The sequence below is a fragment of the Octopus sinensis genome, linkage group LG8 (assembly GCF_006345805.1).
Source record: "Octopus sinensis linkage group LG8, ASM634580v1, whole genome shotgun sequence".
NCBI lineage: Eukaryota > Metazoa > Mollusca > Cephalopoda > Octopoda > Octopodidae > Octopus > Octopus sinensis.
The window spans coordinates 101,526,575-101,545,593 of NC_043004.1; the positions used below are offsets into that span (position 1 = coordinate 101,526,575).

General features: G+C 35.8%; 1 protein-coding gene across 2 annotated transcripts in view; it reads right to left on the minus strand.

Annotated features, from left to right (window-relative positions):
- Positions 1–19,019, minus strand: part of LOC115214760 (myosin regulatory light polypeptide 9) — an 88,942-nt gene that overhangs the window by 21,129 nt on the left and 48,794 nt on the right. For both annotated transcript variants that reach the window (XM_029783785.2, XM_036505619.1), the window contains exon 3: positions 9,889–10,050. In XM_029783785.2, the coding sequence (XP_029639645.1) occupies positions 9,889–10,050 (162 nt within the window). The remainder of the gene's footprint in view (positions 1–9,888; positions 10,051–19,019) is intronic.

Consider the following 19,019-nt stretch of genomic DNA (forward strand, 5'->3'; position numbering starts at 1 on the left):
TGCAACTATAGCCAATGCCTCTAATGCTGGGTTACTCTTTATGTATACACGTTCCTTGTCATTCAGCCATGCTAATATTACACATCCAGCAGGGCATACTCATCTAATTTTCTTTCTAGTCTTTGTATATCTTCCACATTCAGCACCCATCTTTCGCTCTTATGCAATATGACACTTCATATACAGGAATCATACAATCTGCCCCCTTCATTCAAAGAAAGAAGTCCTTTGTTGTCAACAAAGGCAAAAGCTCCCTGAAGCCTGGTAACTGCATCTCTGTAACATCCACCTCCAGCACTGATTAGATCATCTGGGTAACAGAAGCTATCTAGAGAGCCTTCTAGGCAGTTGAAAGAATTAATTTCTTGGGTGTTTGTTCTTCAGTTAACCATTCATGTGCATCTATTACATATGAAACCCTTCTCTGTCAGCCTGCTTGATATTTCACCACACCTTTCCTGTACTCACTATATGTACTTGGTATATACTTTCTATCCACATCCTTCTGTGTATCAAATATAGCCACTTCCCAGTGGGTAGCAGTGTTCTATTTTCATTTCAGTTAACTAAAATGTTCACCTTTACCGAGTTGACTATTTGGCCTCTCAATTCTAGTCCTACTTCTATATTGGGATTTTCTCTATAATTCTTCAACTGATTCATTTGAGAATATATTGGCAAACATAAGTTCTCACTGACAGCTTCTTTTGAATGGAAATCTATAACAAACAAATTAAAGCTGAGAAACAAGCTCTTTACCTTCACATTTACCTTCTTTGCTAAGCTCATTGCTAATTCTTACTTGCAGCACTTCTGTATATGGCATGCATGCCTCTCTCAAGCTGTTTCTATATCCTGAGACAAAGAAGTACAGTGCCCTTTCAATGGTGTTGTCCATGTTAAGAAATGTCATAGACAGTCGTTTCTTTTCTTTAAGAACATCTCTTGTAGTTTCCTTAACAAAAAGGGGGCATAGGCAGAGGTCCCAGGTCTTAGCACAAATCCAAACAACATCTTTATATATAAAAGTCAAGTTGTGTGTCTGTCTCCTACGATTTAGATTCCTAACTACTCCCACATTTTGCGGTGCAGTATCTTATAGTCGTGATTCATATCGAGCCCTTCTGGGTATTAGCGCGCATCTACAATGAATCTACAATTTAAAAAAAAATTTACCATCATTTTTTTCGCTATTATATAAGGGAAGTAACTCTCTAAAAATGTCTACGTTGAGTCAACGATTTAAAAAAAATTTACCATAATTTTTTTTCCATTTTTAATGCATTTTTTTGCTATTTTTTGGCTATAACTCTCTAAAAATGCTTATATAGTTATTTCCCTTACAAATCCGAGCAACGCTGGGTGATACTGCTAGTTTAATCCAAATGAGTTTTCTCTCTTATTAGTTTGCTATAACTCTCTCCACCGCTTTCATAATTGGGTCTAGTAAAAGAGAATAGTTACAACATATTTTTATTCTCACAGATGAATGAACATATAACAGATTTCAAGATAAATGGAATCCCTCGTTTTTGCATTAATTTGTCATATAACTTGCAAGGTTCTTGCGTTCTGACAGAAAAAATAAACTAGTTTATCACAAAGTTTCATAAACAATTAAGAATAGCTTAAAAGGGAAGTAATAATATTTATTTTACTAGAAACATGGTAGAACTCTTGCACTATCATAATTAACCATAGGTGTCAGGTTAGTTGGGGGTGTATAAGATAGCAGGTCATTTAAAATACATAACTGGCTCAACATCAAATTGATATTCAGACAGTAAGGTCATCATGTCGCTGATATACTTCAGGTATCTTAATACATAACTATTTACCCACCTCTAAGCACATCTGCAAGACACAGCAAGGAACCCTTCCCACCAACTTCTGGCTACATACTCTCAATGTTACTAACAACTCAGTTGTGATGTAGGGAATATTACTTGCTTTTGTCAATCAGGCAGACTGAAGCAAGCTATGTATGTTGCTCAAAGAATTAACACTAAAAAGAGAGAGAGAGAGAGAGAGAGAGTACAAATATGATAATCTACAACAACATTAGCTAATAACACAGATTGTGAAGAAGAATTAAAAGAAAGTTCAAAGAAACACTTCATATCCAACATGTTAGGGTAGTAAAAATAGTTAAATAGTAACATGCTACATCAAATCTTGGAAATGAGATCCAATCTGGTAAATCTGCAATAAAAGGGACCCCGAGTCTTGCTGGGTTTCAATGAACAAAATAATCACCAGTCAGCAGTGGATGTTGCCAAAGAGAAGAGTGATAACTTGCTGTCAACACAACCAAAGTTTACCACAGAAGAAGATGGAAGTCACTAGCTTTTGCTTAATCTTTTACGGTGTTGTGGGGAAGCACAGCTGTAGTAAACAAGTGTCAATCTCTAATTGTGGAGGGAACCTGTGGTAGAGGTAGACCCAGGAAAACATAGGGTGAGATGGTGAAGCATGATCTTTGAACTTTGGGTTTCGAAAAGGCAATGACTAGTGACCAAGGCCAAGGTATGTTGTGCTTCAGAAGACCCCAAAAGTCAAATGAAATTGTGGTTGTGGCTGACGCTGGTGTCATGTAACTGGCACCTGTGCTAGTGGCACATAAAAAAAAACACCTTTTGAGCATTGGGCCTCAGGGAGCAAGGTGCTGGTGGCACATGAAAAGCACTTTTTGAGTTTTGGGCCTCATGGAGGCCTTTGGCATTATGCTGTGCTTGAGAAGAAGACCCATCAAGCCAAGTAGAATCATAGTCATGACAGGTACTGGTGTCATGCTGGTAGCACATAAAAACACCCATTATACTCTCAGACTGGTTGGCATTAGGAAGGGCATCCAGCTGTAGAAACCATGCCAAATAAGACTGGAGTCTGGTGCATCTTCCAGCTTGCCAGCCATAGTCAAACCATCCAACCCATGCCAGCATGAACAATGGACATTAAATGATGATGATGATGAAAGATAATGGTTCCACCTCTAAGTTTCAAAGTTTCAATTTTGTCCTGTAATTTTATATCACCTGTGGAGCATTTCATGAGTGCAAATCAGGTACTCTTGTATATCTTTCTAGTGAGAATAAATCAGTCAAGTGTAACAGCTAAATTATTATTTTTTTTTTCAAATTTTTGTTTGCTTCAGTCATTGACTATTGCCAAGCTGGGCCACCACCTTGAAAGGTTTAGGCGAACAAATTGATCCCCAGGTACTTATTCTGTACTGCCAAGTCGCAGGGATACAAACTAACACCAGTTGTCAAGCAGTGACTGTGTGTGTGTGTGTGTATGTGTACACACACACACATCACAGGCTTCCACACAATTTCCATCTAATAAATTCATTCACAAGGCATTGGTTGGCCCAAAGTTGTAGGACACTTGTTCCAAGCACCATGCAGTGGAACTGAACTAGAAGCCACATGGTTGCAAAGTTAACTTCTTAACCACACAGCATTAAAAAAAATTATAACATATTTGATTAACAATAGAATAATTGTTTATAGGCTTCCAATGAGTTAGTCACTGGTTTACTGCATTTATGTTAGCAAGCAACAAGAGACTTGCATGTGCAAACTGATATTCTAGTTTATAACTTTGGATGATGACATGGCAAATGATATCAATAATAATCGTAAAGTTGTATTAATTTAGTTCATTATCTATAAATGAATTAAGTATATATATGTATGTGTGAGTGGGTTTATACATCTATGTGAATATATGACTATATTCACACAGACATAAAATGAATATATCTAGTCATTTTACAATATATCATGAGTGAACGTTACCCCATTTTTATTTTTAGAGGAAAATTAAATAGTTTGCATTGGAATCATTGACACAAATGGTTAAAGAACTGTAGGTTCTTCAATGTTTGACTATTTAACCATAATATGAGAGCAGGACAGGATAGTGTTGCCCTGTCATGAGACATCTTGCAGCAATTGAGGTAAGGTTTCAACTTGCCTTCTAATTTTATAATCAGTAGTTTATTACTTAAGTAAGTTCAGAAACTAAACATTCTAGTCATCCTAATAAATATTACCAACAGAAAACACTGCATGCATTTGGTAAATTTTTTTTTGTTTTAACTGAACATCTTCAAGCACAGACTATGTAAACATTTTCAAAACTCTTTTTAAAAGAAAAGAAAAATCCCACACAATAACATCAATAATGTTAAGGGTTTATTTATATGTTTAGTTGGTTTCTTAAACTTGAAGACTATAAAAAACTGATGACATATTCTACAGTGGGGAGGATTTTAAATTTTAAGAAATCATGCATTTTAAATAGAAGCATTTGATTAGTACTTGAACGATAGGAAGAACACGGTAAAATGTTTTAACACTCAAAATATCACTCAAATCTAGTCAGGAAATATACCTGGGTGGGTCAGTTTGAATAATTTCATTCTAAAATAAAAATAAATAGATCAATGTATAAATTACAAACTAGAAATAAAATGTAACAGATTTGATAAACTGAACCTAATTGAAAACAAGATAAAAGTTAAAATGGACACAGGTTTTTAATCATGATCAAAATTATTAACCAAACTGTGGACCTGATATTACTGATCTTCTTTGGAAGAGAGGAAATCTAAGACAATTTTTATCTCTTGCTGCCACTACTAATAAGATCAAAGAAACTAACATGGTTAGTCAAAAAACATTGAAATGGAATAAATTGACCCAGTTTACAATTGAAGCTGATGTAAGGAAAGTGCAAACTGGAAATTAGACAAAAAAAACCCGAAAAAGGTAAAGTTTGATTATACAGATATTACGTTATTTCTTCTAATTATAGATTTTACACCTTAAGAATTATGAGTGAGAGAAGTAACAGAAGCAGTGTAAAAGAATGAGAAGACAGAATTTGGAGAGAAGAGGAAGGGAGCCCTCCCCATGACAAAAATAAGAGATGAGTAAAGAGTGATAGGGGAGATTAAAGAGAATAAAAAGGGATCAGAGAGAAGTGAGAGGAAGAGAAAAAGAGGAGTGGTTTTTGAAGTATGAGATAAGGGAGATGAAGAAAAATGTTGGTAGACAGATGTGTGTGTGTGTGTGTGATTGTGTGTGTGCATGAGAAGCAAGACTGGAGTAAGAAGAAGGTTGGATATATGTACGACTGTGATGTAGAAGAAATTCAACATTAATAGAAGAAAAAAAAAAAAAAGGAAATAATTTGTAAAAACTTGTCCTTTTGAAAGAACTTCCATCCCTAGAATAGAGTTATTCACCAACCTTCATGAAAGTAAACATTGTTTAAAACCCTACTCTCTCCCTTCAGTAAAGAATCTCAGATATTTCATTTGTCAGGTCTGTTATAGTATTTAGTTTTAATTTTCGTGTCTGTGTGCATGTGTGTGTGTGTGTGTGTGTGTGTGAGAGAGAGAGAGAGAGAGAGAGAGATCCACAATAAAGATTACTAATTTATATGTGCATACATATACATACATGCACATGTGTGTGTGTGTGTGTGTGTGTATGTATGTGTGTATACTTTGCTTTTGTATTTGGTTGTGTTGTTATTGGTGTATTGACCCTCCCAAGACACAAGAACTTTTAATTTGCCATCTGAGAATTTGAGCAAGTCATCCCCATATTAATATTTCTTTCAATAAACTTGAGCAGAAAAAAACACACATACACATTGAACTTGCACATTATTGTGACAAAATTGCTAATTACAAAACAGATTCTAAATAAAGTTTAATTCAAAAAGAAGAAAATCAAAGAAGATATGCTTGTGCAACCTAATATTATCCTCCTGATCAGTTTAACAAGTATGACTTTTTGCATATCAATATCACTTCTCAAATCGATATTTTAACCAGGAACATTTATGACTGATTATTATCAGGTTATAGTAGTAATTTATTTTCCAAAAACCATTAGCGGCAAAGTTAGCCTTTCTTAAGACTTTAAGGAGATTAAGCAGCGATTTATCACAGTACATGGGTTTCAGTTGGCAGTACTGTTCTTCTGACTGAAAGTAATATAGCTAACGAGACTGGACAAAAATTGAGAACATCAACACTTGCTTAAATGAACAGACACAAGTATCATTTCCATATATGAGCTGGCAGAAACGTTAGCGCGCCGGGCGAAATGCGTAGCCGTATTTCTTCTGCCCTTTACATTCTGAGTTCAAATTCCGCCGAGGTCGACTTTGCCTTTCATCTTTTCGGGGTCGATAAATTAAGTACCAGTTACGCACTGGGGGGGGGGGTCGATGTAATCGACTTAATACCTTTGTCTGTCCTTCTTTGTCCCCTCTATGTTTAGCCCCTTGTGGGCAATAAAGAAATATATATATATATATATATATATATATATATATTATATATATATATATATACATATGTGTGTGTGTGTGAAGGCACATGGTCTAGTGGTCAGGGTGCTGCACTCACAATTTCAAGATAGTGGTTTTGATTCCCAGGCCAGCAGTGTATCGTGTTCCGGAGCAAAACACTTTATTCCATCCACATTGCTCTAGTTCACTCAGCTATAAACAAGTAACATTGTGATAGACTGGCATTCTGTCTAGGGGGCATGTTGGTGTGGCATCATTTGAAAGCTGCAACAATGTGAGGAAGCACATTGTGACCAGCGGGGTTTAGCAACACTCACTAGTTTGATCAATACAGTGATGCATATATATGGAGTGGTTGGCGTTAGGAAGGGCATCCAGCTGTAGAAACACTGCCAGATCTGACTGGCCTGGTGCAGCCTTCGGGCTCCCCAGACCCCAGTTGAACCATCCAACCCATGCTAGCATGGAAAGCGGACGTTAAACGATGATGATGATGATGATATAAAAGCCCCTTTGATTATTACAGCCACCTCTATCCCTTTTAACCATCTCCCTTCATATTCTTGTGAAATTTTCCCCCGTGTCTGCTCCCCCAGTCCTATATTTTCCTTCACTGCACTTTGAGGGGATTTCCTTACACATATCCACCACCAACATCTCTTCCACCCTCTTCATCCCTATCTTTCTCTGTAAGCCCCCTTCTTCCTTCTTGCATCTCTTCTACAAGCAAGACACCTATCTCTATCCCTCTATTCACTAGCGTAGCTGAGAGGAGGGGGAGTAGTGGTGGTTCGCCTCAGGTGGCACTTTTGGGTCCGCTGTGAGCAATGTGTTTATTTATGGGGTCCAGGGGTGGCAAACAGAAGGGCCGTCCCAGGTGGAACACTATATAGCTATGAAAGTGCCTCTATTACTCTTTTAATCTCTCATCAACAAGCATAAAACCACCTCCCTCAATACTACTTCCCCTAGTTGCATTGCAAGGTGCTTGGGTGACCCCACCAATGCTGGTGCCACAAACAAAGCATCCAACCATACCAAAACAAATAATAGAACTTACCAGCTCTAGTCAAACCGTCCAACCCAAGTAAGCATGGAGAACGGATGTTAACCCTTTAGCATTTAAACTGGCCAAAATATTCTACCTGTTTTAGGTTCAAACAAACTAGATCTGGCCTCTTAGACCTGACCTACAAAGTCATTCTAAAAATAAAGTCACATTATCAAAATCTCGAAGTTATTAGATAATTGATGAATAATTCTAAACAATGTAAATAAATAAGCATTACATTTGACAGAATAATCTGAATGCTAAAGGATTAAGCGATGATGATGATGATGATGATATTTGTTCCTCCATGGTACCCTAATTTTATATATTTAAAGGAACACTACAAGCCTCCAAGATTTTCTCATGCTAAACTTTATAATATTCTCTTGTAGTTTCTTAAGGTAGTCATAAACTGATGAAACTAAAATAGTTTTTAGCATAGATGAGTGGCTGTCAAGTACCACATATCTTCCACTCCATCAGCCAAGCCTAACAAACAATGACCTATGAAGACCATTTCAGTTTCAAGTATTTGTGCACCTTAAATAGTTCTCTACCAAATTATCAATCATCAGATGACTTATGTAGGAAACTTAATTCAACAAACTAGTTTGAAAGATAAATACAGATATTAATAATGCAAACCACATCATATTTCCAATACAAACCCATCACTCTCATTTATACACACACAAAGGAATGTAAAAGTACTTTCAGTCTTGCTCTAAAACAAGTTTGGGATTATAAACCAAAGGGAGAACACAGATGGAGAAACTGAAGGATTTCAACTTGGTTCTAGTTAGTGTTTGGGACTGCAAACCTAGACCTAATTTCTTATAGATATATGAAATCATATCCTATACGGGTTGTTATTGAATTTTCATTGATGCACATATACTACATAGGCGTAGGAGCGGCTGTGTGGTAAGTAGCTTGCTTACCAACCACATGGTTCTGGGTTCAGTCCCACAGCGTGGCACATTGGGCAAGTGTCTTCTACTATAGCCTCGCGTCGACCAAATCCTTTGGTAGACGGAAACTGAAAGAAGCCTGTCATATATATATGTGTATGTGTTTGTCCCCACCTCCAACATCACTTGACAACAGATGCTGGTGTGTTTACGTCCCTGTAACTTAGTGGTTCAGCAAAAAGAGACCAATAGAATAAGTACTAGGTTTACAAAGAATAAGTCCTGGGGTCAATTTGCTTGAATAAAGGCGGTGCTCCAGCATAGCCACAGTCAAAAGAGTAAAAGAGTATATATGCATGTATATGTAAATACACACACATGATTATAATTGGGCACTAGACAGCCTGCTAGCCAGCCAAAAGGTTATTGGTTCATATCTTGCACCTGTGGCCAGCTCTCTAGAAGCTGAAAGTATGTTTCATAAAGCAACATCAATTCCTTGTTGTAGGCAGGAGCAATACACTGAGAAACTGTTTGTGAGTTTCTGTAGTGCTTTCTTTAACTCCACATGAGGTTGTGACCAGCAGAGAAGTTAAACCTCACAAGTCCTATCTGAGGGCCACCCACTAATGGTATCCTTGATCATGAAATCTCAAGTAACATGATAATCTTACAACCGATTAATCAGCTGAAGAATGTAAAAGAGATGACTATGATACATTTATACAAATGCACAAACACAAATCTTTACACACACAAACACACACGTCTCAACATTTATGCACATACAAATATCTATATACATATATTTAGGCAAACAGTACAAACCTCACTATATTACTGTCTTTTTTTTTTTTAAATGCTAAATAAATTGCTTTTCCTTTGACTAACTGCGTCAAAACAAAAAACCACTTCATTAAAAGCTACATTTCATATATGGCACTACTGTCTCTAAAAGAAAGATCTTTTATTTCCCTTTACAGTTCTCCGCTATATAAATTTGACTTTCATAAATTAATTATATTTGAACAAGCTGTTCACTTTTATTATATTTATTTATTTTCTCTTTGGTTTGATTAAAGATTCTTTCTAACAAGCAGAAAGTATGGAATTAAATATAAACACTGAATTATTTTTCCTATAGTCATAATAAATATTAAGAAAAATAGAAGATAAAAATAAAACACATTAATTTAATTGCATTTCTGACAAAAAAACCCTCAAAAAACAAACAAATAACACAAAACAAATGTAATTCCCGTAACCAACCAGGTCAAGTCATTAGAGTGTCTGGTAACTGAGTATTCTCTAAGATTTACTAGTATTCATTTGCAAACAACAGAGGAAAGATTTTGGTACAGCTGAAAAGTGGTACACAATACATGTGCAACTAAATAATGCAAATGCAATGCATATTTTCAACATTAAATAGTGCAGCATATGAGAAAAATATATAAAACAAAGAAATAAATGCCTAGAATATATAAATGAAAATCCCTCCCTCCCCCCAACATAGAGTTACTTGTGTGAAGACACTCAAACATAAACTCAATATTTATTTACTGTGAAAAGAGCACGAGTAAAGCTTACCAGTTCCATCCTCATCAAAACAAGCAAATGCATTCTTTATCACATCCTCGGGATCTGTTCCATTTAACTTATCTCCAAACATGGTAAGAAACAGAGTGAAATTGATGGGGCCCGTAGCATCATTTACCATATCATTCAGATAATTATCATCAGGGTCTTTGCCTGTAAGAAGGAAAAAGGAAAAAAAAATTACTATAATACAAGAGGGAATGTTTACAGAGTGAGAGTTCACCCAGTACACTCTTTAAAGTGGTTGGATTTAGGAAGGGCATCCAGCCATAGAAACTGGGCCAAAACAGACAATAACACTTGGTGCAGTCCTTTTGCTCACCAGCTCCTGTCAAACTGTTCAACTCATGTCAGCGTGGAAAATGGATATGAAATGATGATGATGAAGAATTTACTTCAGATTTTCATGAAAAGGTTTTTAAGGAGAACAAGATGGGTATTAAAAGCAAAAAATGCATTGAATCAATAAGTATATAATTTGGTACCTATCTTACTGATCTTGGCAGTATACTAAAGACATTACAAGAATATTAGCATTTTTCAGTACACTATGATACATCAGATGCTTAATGACTGAAGCAATATCAGACTACTACACCTAATTCAATATTGTTCTTAGTTCAAATCTAACCAGATCCCCTCTACCTTATGTTGCAATACAATTGACAAATACTAGTAATAACCTAAAATCATTTATTTACAAAAGTCCCTTATAAAATAGTACATCTACTTTTGCAGAAGCCATATTTCTCTTTGAAAGGAAAATAACAAGATATTTGTCACCAGAAACATTTTGAAAAGTTCTTTGAATGTGACTTCAAAAGCAAAAACATATTGTCAAAAAAGACACTTCATGACTGATGTGAGTAACAATTTTGGTTGACTGGAATTCTCAAGATCATCATCATCATTTAAAGTCCATTTTCCGTGCTAGCACGGGTTAGACGGTTTGACTGGGGTCTGGGAAGCCAGGAGGCTGCACCAGGCTCCAGTCTGATCTGGCAGTGTTTCTACAGCTGGATGCCCTTCCTAACGCCAACCACTCCGTGAGTGTAGTGGGTGCTTATTATGTGCCAGGGAAGGCTGGCAGCGGCCACGATCGGTTAGTACTTTTTACATGCCACCGGCACAGAAGCCAGTCAAGGCGGCGCTAAAAAATATTTCCAGCTATTGACAGTTACAAATGACTAATGTATTAGACAACAGATCTAAAAGCCAAAATATTTTATATGAACCCTGGCACTGAACTGTGTTCTGTTACAAAAGCATTTATTTATTCATCTTGCTTCATATCCAAAACTAAAGTACCAAGTCAGAAGTAATTAGGCTAACAACCACATATTATAATGGTCATGTCAGCTAAAACAACTATAATGTGAAACTGATGTTTCAAACTAAGTGGCGTATCTGTTGTTACATTATCTGCAAGAAAGAGCAGCCAAATTTCTCTCAAATCACATGCTACAGTCTTAAAAAAGAAAGTAAACATCAGATAATGTAGTCCTAAGTAAACAATGTTGGACAGACATAGTGAGACCCCCACATAATGAGGATGTTGGTATGTTCAATCAAGATATCTGGGCATCAGCAACAACTTAGATCTTTCAAAATAATCATGAAGAGTTTCAATCTATAGGCACTTGTTGCATTGTTGGATAGAGGAAATATATAGAAGCTTTGTTAATGTGAGAAAGTTGGCAGTTTATTCAATAAGTTGGTTAACCATAAAGTCCTTGAAGCATTCTTCAAACCGGATAACGTGGTAGACCATGATACTTAAAAATTGAACTAGCTATCAAGAGCAATGGCCTAGTTACTCAGAGCAAGGAATATTTTGTTAGTAAGTTCACTAATGTAAATATACCTTGATCTAAAGGTAAAATTTGAAACCATGCAATCAATCATAACATTGCAATTATGTCAACTATTTCCAATGGAATGCCTGCTTTGTGCCATCAACAAATGTTGGCATTCCATCAACAAAAGCTATTGATATTCAACTCAAATAAATGGGTCATGAGACAACAACTGCATGTCTGGAGAGGCTATGGATTTATTTCCCTGCATTAGTTCTTAGCTGCAAAGAAGGTACTGTACTTTTACTTTCAAAACAACATGGACCACAAGAAAGGCTTAGTTTGCTTTGTCTTTCAGAGTATTTCAAAAGAATTACCATAAATCCTCGAGTATAATCCGCATTTTTCCCCCCAAAATTTAAAGGTCAAAATACTTAGTGTATACTATATACGAGGTTAAAAATGAAAAATATTTTCTAAGCAATGTCCGAGTCTCTATTTGCTGTCCGGCAATGTTTATTCAGAAGCATTTTGTGATGTTGGGCGTGAAAATACCTTAAGCTAAGCCTGAAAGCAATGAAGTCATAAAAGAATCATCCATAACTTGCAGTAAGCAACATTTATTAAAATAAAAGTATTCAGAACACAGAATAACATGTAACAAAAACAATTTGCAAACATATTTACATTCCCATTATTGTATTATGCATGCGCGGAAGTGTTTGTTTGACTAGGTGCTGCTGGCTTAATTACGCACGACTCAAGTTAGAGAAAGGGTGTATTATTATACGCAAGGTTTAAGTTTTTCAGAGGTACAGTCCCCTAAAAATGCCCTTCTGTGAAAGGGGGTACTGAGCTACCAAAAGGTTGAGGACAAGTGCTCTATACAAACACATCCTCTACACCAAAACTCACATTTTAAACAACTACCATGCTATAATGTAACAGAACTCATACTGTAAATACTCTGCATAATCATGACCTGACATTATAATCTGGCTCACAATACATGCTTTACACAATTACTGCCTGAACACTAAAGGACATAACACAACACACCTGAAGCACAAGCATCACACAACGAAACAAGGTACTGTATTGACACCAGAAATACTCCCCCTGCCACATGCCACACACACACACAGAGCAAAGCAAAACTGATGTAGAATACAAAACACACTTCTACAGTCCCAAAAGGCAATGCTGCATGCACCTGAAAAATACAGAGGTGCATGATGATGATGATACTAACACATGCGCAAGATCACAAGTTTTGGTTGAGGAGAACAGTCAAGTACACCAACTCCAGAACATATTTTGTCACTCCTGGAAGAGAGCATGGAAGGCAAAGTCAACCTTAATGAAATTAAATTCAGAACTAAATAATGTAAGACATTTTCCCCTTGGTTCCCCTGAGACTGTTAGTCAATTGTCATAATTTCTAAACACTAGTACACCAAACAAGTTTGAAGAAGGACGGGTGTAGTTAATTAAATTGACTTTATTTACCAAAAAATAGGAAGAAGGAAGAAAAGCAAAGGTACTTTTTATTGGTAGTTATTTTAACAATTCCCAAAAGATGAGCAAGACAGTGAATCTTTGTGGTGATCAAATGCAAGAACTGGGACATAAAGATGATTTTGTATGCATTTTTCAGTCATAAATTATTCCAGACAAGATAACTTAGCTACTGCAACAATGAACAAGTTTGAAATGTAACTTTTAAACTCTTTTCTCATGTTTATTTTTAGTCTGTTGGTAGTGAAATCAGGCTAAAAGAACCAACAAAAGCAAACTATTACATTGTGGAACAACAACAACAACAAATAAACAACAGCTAATCTAATTTCAAGTAGAATAGATATAAATTATCAGAATAACAGCAGATAATTATTTTTTCAGTTTATTCTGGCCTACTAAAAAATGACTGGCCAGAGTGTTTGGACAAATGCCTTGCAATTTTTGTTCTGACTTTTTACAGTTTTAATTAAAATTCAGGCAAGGTCACCATTGCCTTTCGTCTCACTGCAGTCAATAAATTAGAGTATCAGCCAAGCTCTAGAGTCAGTGTAACCTTACGTCTTTCCATGAAGTTTCAGATCTTGTGGCTATGTTAAAGAGGGATTTGAATTCAGAAGATAAAGAGCCAGAAGAAATACCACAAGGCATTTTGTTTAACACTCTAAAAATACTGCCAAGGCTAGAAATTTGAGAAGGAAAATTTAGACAGTTAAATCTATTCCACTACTTGAATTGTACTTAATTTTACTAATACTGAAAGGATGAAAGGCAAATATAATAATAATCCTTTCTACTATATTACACAAGGCTAGCAATTTTGTGGGAAGAGATGAGCCAATTGCATTAACCCCTGACCCCAAAAGGGATGAAAGACTAAGTCAACCTTGGTAGAAATTGAACTCAGAATATAAAGGTGGCCAACATGCTGCTAATCATTTTGCCCAGTGTGCTAAAGATTCTGCAGCTCACTGCTTGGTTTCTGATTTAGGTACATGGCCAGTAATTTTTTAGGGAAGTGGATGAGTAGATACCTCAATGCTTGACTTTATTTTATTAGCCTCAAAAGGATGAAAGGTAAAGTTGATTTAAGTGGGGTTTGAATTCAGAGTGTAAAGAGTTGGGGAAAATGTGGCTTTTTTTTTTCTGAAACCCTGCCAAAAACCTTGCAATGTTTCAATGGGCATTGTGAAGTATCTTGCCTATACATTTGAATTTCTTTTAATATAATAGGCTTCATGGAATTTGGTTCATGACTGCAGATGTTACAAAAGCTGGACATTTATAACTAGGAATCTGCCTGTGTTCGTATTCCAGAGTTATCTTCTGCAAAATTTATTCTTTCTGAATTAGCAAGCAGCGAATCACTTCTAGCTAAATCTACCCAATACAATACTACACTTTGATCTTAGCCAAAAGGCCACTTCTTCATCTCTCATCATCACTATTGTCATATTGCACACCAGATCCACTAAACATTTCTCAATCTTCCAGCCTTACGAATTTCTTCACAAACTCATTTTAACCACAAGGCATTAATTTTCAGATATTCAGTCTGAGTATCAAAGGCATTGGCGTTTACATGCTAGAGAGGGTTTTGTCAAATTAAAATAATCTAAAAAAAAGGGTAGGTTTTCATACATATATGCATAGCACAATATACCTTGCCATTCAAACAACCAAACAGTAAAGTACCACCACAACCACCTGCTTTATTTCCCTCTTATGATCTACAGCATTACTTTAAAACCCCACTCCACTACCTAGTTCTTCAACACATCAGCCAATGTGACAGTCCTTCTCTCTCTACCTTCCACTCTACAAGCTAAATACTACCTCCTATATAACTCTGTGTCCCAGTTTACTCTTCTGCTCTTCCAACACACAAGCAGTCACAATTGTTGCATAAAAAAAACTGTCCAAATAAAAACCTAATTTTGCAATGTCAACCAGTTGTTTACTCTCCCCGAATCTATTCACTCACTGGTTCTCTCCTTTTCTCCCCTGTCCTTAGATATTTCAGAAGGGAAAGAGGGGAGATTAGGCGAGAACATGTTCTAGGACAGTTACATACCCTTTACAGGCCATCTTTTTTTTATTGTTTAATTTATGGTGGAAGTGAGGAAGCAGAATGAAAAGGGGATTCAAAGAGAAACTTAGGATCATGAATGATGGTGGGAAAGTGGAGTGAGGTGGCTAATTCAGAGCTGAGTGACGATGTAGGAAGAGGTGAGTGAGAGTGAGGAAAGAAGGTAAAAAAAAAAAAAGGAGCAAAGAGAACCACAATAGACAAATAGTAATTGATAAATTAAACAGTATTATCACTGTTGATAAGATATATTTATTGCAAATCTAGAAATGAGAAATTTGTTTTGTTTAATTTTATTTTAGTTCAATAAATATCTATGCTGAAAAATTTTAGTTCAATAAATATCATTCAATTATTTTGTAGAAGAACCTTGAAATTTGGAGAAGAATATTGAAATAATTACATGAGTAATCATAGTTCATGTAAAACAACAAAATACCTGATGCAATGAGCTTGCTAATAGAGGGGCCATGAAATACAAAACAATGGTTATCTCAACAAAGCTGGTAGTTGGTACAACTGAAGCATGCTACATTGGAATGATAGAAGGGAAATTTAAAATAAGATCTTACAATTATCTTTCAGAAACCTGGATGAATGGAATGCAATGAAACTCTCAAGTTATATCTAGTTTTTAAAATAAAATGCTTTAAACTATAATATCATCTGGAAGATTGTTGAAAGTTCAAGATCAAGGATTTATAAAAATAGTAGCAACATATGTGACCTATGCACTAAAAGAAAAGGATGATCTCAATTCAATGAAATCAGGGATTTACTTAAAAGCTAAGTCGGAAGACTTTAGAAAATGTAATCACACAGATAAATTCATCTTATGTATCTGAATGTAGCCACCTTGATTTAGATATTGTTTATGAGCCAGCAAAGAGGTGAATGCATGTATGCATAGTTTTTGGAAATGAACACAACCCCTGATACTACATCTGTCCAACCAAGCCAGACGATAAATACATATCACTGCTATTATGTTTGGCCAAATTTGGCCAAATGCATATTTTTCAATACTTAATTTTGCTTGCAATAAATAACCGGTTCTTTTGGTCAAACTATCATATCTCCAGCTGTCAAACTATCATATCTCCAGATGCCAAGATATGAAAATTGTCAAAGTGTTGTACAATGGTTTAGCATTTCCCAAAAGTGTAGTAAGTCCCACATATTACTCTTTTACTTGTTTCAGTCATTTGACTGTAGCCATGCTGGAACACCACCTTTAATCGAGCAACTCGACCCCGGGACTTATTCTTTTTGTAAGCCCAGTACTTATTCTATTGGTCTCTTTTGCCGAACCGCTAAGTAACGGGGACATAAACACACCAGCATCGGTTGTCAAGCAATGCTAGGGGGACAAACACAGACACACAAACAAACACACATACATATACATATACATATATACGACGGGCGTCTTTCAGTTTCCGTCTACCAAATCCACTCACAAGGCATTGGTCGGCCCGGGGCTATAGCAGAAGACACTTGCCCAAGATGCCACACAGTGGGACTGAACCCGGAACCATGTGGTTGGTTAGCAAGCTACTTACCACACAGCCACTCCTGCGCCTATGACAGTTTTGAAAAAGTATTTCTGACTGAAAATATCATACCTGCATGGAGTTATGATTTTATGCTCCCAACAAAATATTATTGTGAAGCTGAAACCATTGCTAATGTAAAAAGAAATGGAATGGTGAAACTACTTTTACGTTTTCTGAAAAAGCAATGTTTTGGGTTTACGACACTTTTGCATAATAGCAACAATATTCTTTCTTTTCCTTTTTACTTCTTCATCTTATCATTGCACTGGAATTATATTCTAATCCTCATCTTATTTTCTTATTCATCATCATCATCATTTAATGTCCACTTTCCATGCTAGCAGGGTTGAACGATTTTGACTGAGGGCTGGCAAACCAGACGGCCGCACCAGACTCCAATCTTGATCTGGCAGAGTTTCTACAGCTGGATGCCCTTCCTAACGCCAACCACTCCGAGAGTGTAGTGGGTGCTTTTACGTGCCACTGGCATGGAGCTAGTCAGGCAGTACTGGCAATGACCTCGCTTGAATCTTTTTTAATTGCTACTGTTGGAACTTAACAACTCCACATCATTAAGGACACAATACTTTTACTTAATTCATCACTCACTCCCCTATAATCAAAAATTGTAAACAATCTTAATTTTTCCCAGGATGTATTGAATGCTCTGAATGGAAGTAGATATGAACTCCTCTCAGTTCTCAATGACATATTACTTGGTTGATGCTGTCCAGATATCCACAAATTATCCAGACGTCTGAAGACATCTGTTTTAAAATTGGGAATGACGGAACTTGTCAAAACCAACTAGATGTCAATATATAATTTAATTCATGCATCAATTATATTATGTGCTCTTCATTCTTTGACATAAAATCAGCCAAACATAAATTGAAGGATCGGACAGACAGATTGGCGAAGGCTGCTAAGCTGAAACATTCAAGTTGCCATCAACCTTTTCCTTGTAAAAATAACACACAGATACACATGCACTCTCTTTTCTAAAATTTTCATTGATCTCCGAGACAGATGTGTTTTAAATTAAAAAGCATAAAAAACAAAAGAGCTTACAATAACATAACAGAGTTTAACACAACAAAATATAATACCAGTTCTTGTGGAAACAAAAAACAAAATAGTTCTATTTCCATTCAAATTACAAAATGTTGACATGTTTAGAGATTTCAAAGGGTAGAAAATGCGATAGAACAAACATTTTATTGACAAAAAAAATTAACTCTGGTACAAAACACTTTCCTACACAAACATCTGTGCTTTACATTCCAATGTAGAAGCCTGGGACTAGGTGACCATCCCCTACAAGTATGAAATCCATACTTCAGAATCCTACTCAGACTTTTCATCCTCCATCTATAACTCATTTCTGCTCTTCAGCTTTTATTGGAAAGGCTATTTCTGCTGCCCTATCTCAATCAAAACTGAAGAGTTTGTGTAAAGAGAAAGGGCAGATGCTATTATATGGTGTACTATTTTGGACAATCCTTGTTAATGATTAATTTCAATTGATAGGTTAATATCGTACACTCTGCCATTAAAAAAAAGATATAAAAAATTCCAAAACAAAGGCATCTTCTTTCCTCCAAAATAAAAGCATTAAATTTATTGAACCAAATTGCATGCACAACATGTAATATGAATTCAAATAATTTTTCAACTTAAAAAATAAAATTGTTTGGCTTTCCCTGAACCATTTCATAACCATTTAGCCATTTCTTAAACAGGTTTCTAACCAAGATATACCAGGTTTTGATTATTTTCCAAAATATTCATGATTTTCAATAGAGTAACTGTATTGTTTTTTTCATTTAGTATATATTAAATTATTGTATGAAATAAAACTTCACAGAATGTTCTTACATAGAACTAATTTGGACCATTTCCCTACTGAAATCTCATACTATCCGATTTTTAATTTGAATATGAACATTCAAGTCGAGACGGTTTCAAGTGGGTTACTAATATGGAAGGGATCAGAGGTGTGTTGGGCAGGTTTAATATCAACATGATTAATGGGACGGAAGAAAACAAATCAGATAATGTCAGATTCATTCATGCCTCTCTCAAGGACATTACTAATTTGAATGAAGTGAAATGTCTCTAAGACAGACTCCAAACTGTGTCACAGACATGGCTTGTCAAGAG